We start from the raw sequence: 6000 nt of genomic DNA on the forward strand, positions 1-6000 counted from the left end.
GTGTTTGCTAATGTATTAATGCTGCAGAGTCTCTGAGGTGCCTTGCCTTGTAGGCCAGCACCTCCCTCCAGTTCCCAGCTGGCATTAATGGAATCCTTCTCTACCTGATAGGGGCCTATTAAACCAAGGATTTATTGAGGGGGGCCTGGTGGTTACCGTAGCAACAGAGCTCAGCAGTAAACTCAGGCAGAGCCCCCCTCCCTTATGCGATTGGCTGCCTTCAGGTGACATTCAGCACCAAGTTAGTCCGCCAGTCTCATTTTCTATCTCTTCTAACTGTTTGCATGCGTTGTGTGAAGCTCACATTTCACAGATATGGTAGTGCTTGTTAAGCATCCCACTGATCCAACTGTAATTTATTTATGCCAACCTTAGCCTCTAGCTCTGTGTTTGCATTTGTTTGCGTGTGTACAAACGTTACACACACTGCAGGACCCCAGATACTAATCAGGAGAGGCATCTCTGCAGCAAAGCTCAAAGGAGCCTGAAACATGGAAACCAACAGGTGTTAAGGGTGGGGCTCACCTAGCTGGCTCCCTTATCCCTAATAATGTATTAATTTTTATTATAGTCCCCATATTTCCTCTTCTGTCCATTACATTTCCCTCTACTGCCTACTTTCCCCCACTTTTGTCGCTGTTCTTCCCTTGCTCCATCAAAGAAAAAGTGGGGTAAGGTGGTACTGTGGTTGTGGTTGCCATCAGTGCAGCTGTCAGTAGTAATTATCTCACACTCACAGCCAGACACCTAATCCAAACACTGCCTACACTGGAAAAGAAAAAACGAAACACAGAAAGAATGAAGGGAGAGAAAGAAGGGTAGAGAAGGGAAGAAAGGGTTGAAGAGAAGAGGGAAAGGAGGGAGGGGGTAAGGGAGAGAAAATTCTTTCCCTGTATCGGCCCCTGAATGCTCAGAGCCTCAATGCAAGTGTTAATTAAAAGAATCCAAAAAAGAGGAGCCAGTTCCTTTGTGTGGAGATGGGAGAGGGTCATTTGGGGGGGTTAACCTCATCCCCCCACCCCATGTGCCCTGCGGCACTTCAGCCTTGTTTCCACGTTTTACCACAGAGCCGCCAAGCTGCACTTGTGTACCTGAACATCAGGAGAAGCCATCGGGTCAAAGCAAGGAAGAGGATTGAGAGGCACTCAACTCATTTTTTTTTTCCTCTTTTCACCTCCCCTCCTTGCATCCATGTCAGCCCAAACCCTCCAGGCTGTCTTTGACAGGGGAAGTGATCAACTTTATTTATACACTTATTAGGCCCTCAGACGAAAGCCTCTCATTGTGAGTAGTGGGGTTAAAGGGTTTATGGGGATCCTCTCGGCAGCCGCTATAAGATTCTCACGTTTGATTGCCACTCAATTGGGGAATAGGCAGAAAACACACGGGGCCATGCCTTCACATCCTTAAAGCTCAGACCCTGTATTTCTTTGTCCGGCTCAATACTTACAACTCTCTCTCATTGCTAATTCAACCCTCAGGCCTGAGAGCCATCATGTCTCAAATAGGCATAGCTTTTCTTTAAGTCACTGTTTTTTTTTCTCTCATTTTAACAAAAAGTATTGTTAACTAACTTTACTTTTACTGTTGAGGGAATGATGTTTTTGGTTCTTCTCTAGAAAGATATGAAAACACAATGCTCTAATGAAGAGCACCAGACTACTAAATTAGAGTTAAGTTACATGAGCAAACACGAGGCAATTCAGTTAAGTGTTCTTCGTAGGTGTTCCAGGGATACTCAGCTGTCCTTGCTGTGACATTTACACACTTTTAATTGTCAAGAGTACACTCGCTACTAATTGGTAATACACAAGAAATACAATCTGTTTCTTCTATTATTCGTGTGTTCACCTCTATTACTGATTGTGGCGTGACTGACCGTTTGAGGCCTCATAGAAAAGGATTTACATTTATATTTTTAATATATATATTTCTGTTTCAATGTTGGCTTGTCCCTTTAGCTGGGATGTCATTCTTTGTTTGTGTAGTTTCAATTTTGCATGACAGTGTAGCCTCTGCTTTTTTTGAGCAGTTTTTTTTGCTTAAGACAACATGGAGAAAGAACACTCATCAAGATAATGCTCATTCTCAAACTGTCAGGGGAGATACTGTGTTTCTCATATCTTCCTCTTGGTAACTAAGCTGGTGGGAATTTAAGACACAGTGGTTAATATTGTAATCCGTAGAGTCCATGTTTTTCAGGCTGCAGTAAATTGTAAAATGGTTGTTCCTCTCCTGGGAATCAGATACAGTTAATTATCTTAGTTTCATTCCTTATGTATGCCAAGCCACATCTAAGGGCCAAAGAACATGAGGTGGACATTATGCACAGACTCTTTCATTACAGTATGTATAATTTATTTTTGTATCACAATAACAATCTATATTTGGATACAGTATGTATTATGAAAAATCCATTAAGAAACTGTTTATGGATACAAAAACCAGGCTAGAGTTTCTCTTTAGTTAACCCAGTGAATAAAAACACCTGCCAAATCAAGGTGCTTCATTATATTGATGCAACAATTATATACAAATTTAAAATGACCATAAAGCAGTCCTCCTCGTTGATTTTTAACATTGCCTAAAATGGTCTAAAACACCCAAAGTTAGGTAGATAGTTAGGGATAGATAGATTGTGGTTAACACTTAACAGTAGGCAAATTTGTATACAATATATCAATATATATTGTCATATTGCTCAGCCATATTTGTCCAACTGTTTGATGTGCAAATATTTTGGCTTTTGGCTGCGGCTAACTCACTAGAAAGATGAGGTAGTGTGATAATAATGGACAGCACTGGCACTTTGTCAAAATATGATGGTTCTTATCAGTGCCAAGTACACAGCAGTACTCACTAGTAAGTCCATGTTGCTGACAAGGTCTAGTGCTTACACTGTTCTCTCATGCTATAGAGGCTGAGACCAGTATAAGGAACCACTCTACTTTAAGAGAGACAGAGAGAGAGAGAAACTCCCTGCGGTCTATGTAGTCCTTTTCAGACTCAATTGGCGTTGCATGTAATCGTCTCCTGATTCAACCATGTCCAGCTGCTCTTTGTGTGTTTTAGCACCCGACAATGGAGCAGATCACAGGACCTCTGCAGGGGACGAGCAGCTTCTCTGCCTCTTATCACACCCTGCCTGCCTGTCCTGCCTCAGCCCTGTTGTTTAGATGTTCACTCTCCCAGAAAAGTATTTGCATCTGGGCTTTCTGCTCTGTTCTTAACAATTAGTATGTCACTGAATATATTGTTGCATTATTGTGACAATTATCAGTACATTTAGACTATAAGTCATGGTTTGATGGTTACCAGTCCTGCTTTCAGTGGTTGCTGTTGACAGGAATTAACAAAGATGTCTTTATGTTGAGAAAATGTTGACTTTTTTTTTTGGGGGGGGTTCCATGTTTTTATATGAAGGGAATTAATCCATGCATTATATAAATAATGGGTTGTCCTTTTTTTGTGAACTACAGAAGCTTGTCAAAATTGTCAAACTCTAAGCTTTTGAAGCTTAGAGTTTGACAATTTGATCGTCGTCATACTAGTTATTTGAAGCACAACGTGGCGATTTTTGGATGAGAGGGCGGAGCTGGAGAGGATGAAGCAGCGGACCCGGTGTTTTTTAAGTAGGGCTGCATTAAGCACAACGCGAAAGTGGGAAAGTTAGGTTACGTCAAAATGAAAACAATCCTCTCATGAATGATATGACGGCGTGTCGCCCCGCCCCAAATCATACCCTACATTATTGTCAACTTTTAGAGAAATGCGTCCATAATTTACAAAAATGAACATCATGCTGTATGCAAAAAGATTTGAAAGTAGCAATGGAAACCATAACCTCATTATTATAGTGTTTACTGAAGTAATAAAACAAGTGAGAAGTAGGGCCATTTTCTCATTGACTTCTAAATAAGCTGCCTTTATTTTGCTACCAGTGGAGTCACCTCCTGTTGGAAATTGGATAAATGCATGTTTAAGGCATTCTTGCATTGGGTTAACTTTTCAGACCCGGAAGCTCTGGTCATTATTTTTTACAGTCTGTGAAATAATCTCAGATCTGCCACAGCACTTTTTTCAAAGGGAAGAATCTTTAGTTTCACACTATATCCTGAAACTGCCTTGGCTGTATTGTTGATGTCCCTTGGGGTCTAAGCCAGGAGACACCAGCTGTAATGAGTCCCTGCTGAACGCTGACATTTTCAGTCCTGGCTTAGGATTTGGGAGCTCATTAGTCAGGTGTTCGTATACTAAAAACCACCATCACACTGCAGGTGTACAGAAACCTCATCAATCTTCTCCCCTGATTAGAAAGATGAGCAAGCTTGTGTTTGAGAGTCATAAAGTATCTCAGGATACGGACTAGGCATCTTCAGCCTGGGGAAACCTAGTCCAAAATACGCTAACCAAAGTATTTGAGAAGGTACTATAATGTACACCTTGTTAGTCAGTTGTATGTAATTTGTTATATTCTATATCTAAATAGTAGTATATATTTGTACAATCTAAGTTCAGTCTTTGGTAAGGAGTAGAAATAAGTGACATTCCTCTCGCCCGCTAATGAACAGATAGGACTCAATTTTACTTGATGGTAACTGAGTGGACTAAGATTTGGGCAGTAATCACATATAGTATTGTCTAAGATCTCAACCAACTGGTTGGCCTTGCTTGTTAGACTAGACTTAATCGCTCTTTAATTATGTTCCCTGTTTTTAGATGACGCTAGCTGTCTCTGGGATCAGCTATCCTTGCCATCACCTCAGTGTTTGTCGAAGGTCCTCACCAGCAATTTCCCAGGAACCCACAGAGGAGGTATATACACACACTCTTTCCTGTGGATCGCCTTCTCCTTGGGCCAGTCTATACATGCTAACTTTTAAAACACAGTAAAAAAAATGGTTCTTTTAATTAAACTTGTTGAAATATATCTGGAAATGAATGAATCATTTATGTTTACAGTGTGCAGATGTCCATATGGTTAGCGACAGTGAGGGGGATGATTTTGAGGATGCGTCAGAGTTTGGTGTGGACGATTCAGAGATGTTTGGAATGGGCTCCTCTACTTGTCGGAAATCACCTATGAGTAAGCACAGTGGAGCATCTTAATGTTAGATTAAAGTTCCTAATTTTAGCTCCAAGTATTGTATCACATGCCAATGATGTGCATCTCAAAGCTTGACCATAAAATATTTGTTGTCCCTTTACAGTGCCAGAGAATAGTGAGAATGAAGCTGATGCCTTACTGCACTTTACTGCTGAATTTTCTTCAAGGTGAGCGAAGTGTCGAGTTCTTCTTTTGCTTCAAAGGACTTTCAAATCAAAGAAGGCTGGCATTTAACATGCGTTTATGTACTGTTTTTCTGTTCTGTGTGTCCTTTAGATATGGAGAGACCCACCCAATGTTCTTCATTGGCTCTTTGGAGGCAGCGTCTCAAGAGGCCTTTCATGGCAAAGCCAGAGATGTAAGTAAGCTGATTGACTGTTCAGTAACTCATAGGAAGGTTTTTAATTTAGTTAGATACTATAATGGGTAACAAAATCCTGTTTTTCAAACACTTTTAACAATGTTACCAATGTTGGCTTGTTCTTTAGCACTGATGTCATCCCTGCTGGGTGAGCAGTTTTCTTTACTTAAGACAACACAGAGGAGCAACACAAACTGTGCTGTATATTATTCATTCTCTGTCAAGGGAGATGCTGCGTTTCTCATATTTTCTCCTTCATTACTGAGTTGGTGGGAATTTAAGACACAGTGGTCAGTAATATAACCAATTTCTGTATATGTCTAGTCTGCAGTCCACTCTACAGTAAATTGCAGAATGGATCTTCCTGTCCTGAGGACCGATAAAATAAAGTTGATAATATTAGTTTAGCAAAAGCTATATGTAAACATACATAATGTAAAGATGGAATATTGTAGGAAGTACCTTGTCAGGGATTTTGTTTCTTATCAGTACTCACCAGTCAGTCTGTGTTGCTGACAATGTCTGGTAGTTA

The 6000-nt window shown here is 40.6% G+C and overlaps 1 protein-coding gene across 2 annotated transcripts in view; it reads left to right on the top strand.

Annotated features, from left to right (window-relative positions):
• faf1 (Fas (TNFRSF6) associated factor 1) overlaps nt 1-6000 on the top strand; it is a 64440-nt gene that overhangs the window by 28558 nt on the left and 29882 nt on the right. For both annotated transcript variants that reach the window (XR_004333306.1, XM_032524788.1), the window contains exons 9-12: nt 4720-4815; nt 4963-5086; nt 5211-5274; nt 5384-5465. Coding sequence is in view for 1 of the 2 variants with exons in the window: in XM_032524788.1 (XP_032380679.1) it covers nt 4720-4815; nt 4963-5086; nt 5211-5274; nt 5384-5465 (366 nt within the window). In the remaining variant the exon portion in view is untranslated. The remainder of the gene's footprint in view (nt 1-4719; nt 4816-4962; nt 5087-5210; nt 5275-5383; nt 5466-6000) is intronic.

Source organism: Etheostoma spectabile, chromosome 9 (assembly GCF_008692095.1).
Source record: "Etheostoma spectabile isolate EspeVRDwgs_2016 chromosome 9, UIUC_Espe_1.0, whole genome shotgun sequence".
Lineage (NCBI taxonomy): Eukaryota > Metazoa > Chordata > Actinopteri > Perciformes > Percidae > Etheostoma > Etheostoma spectabile.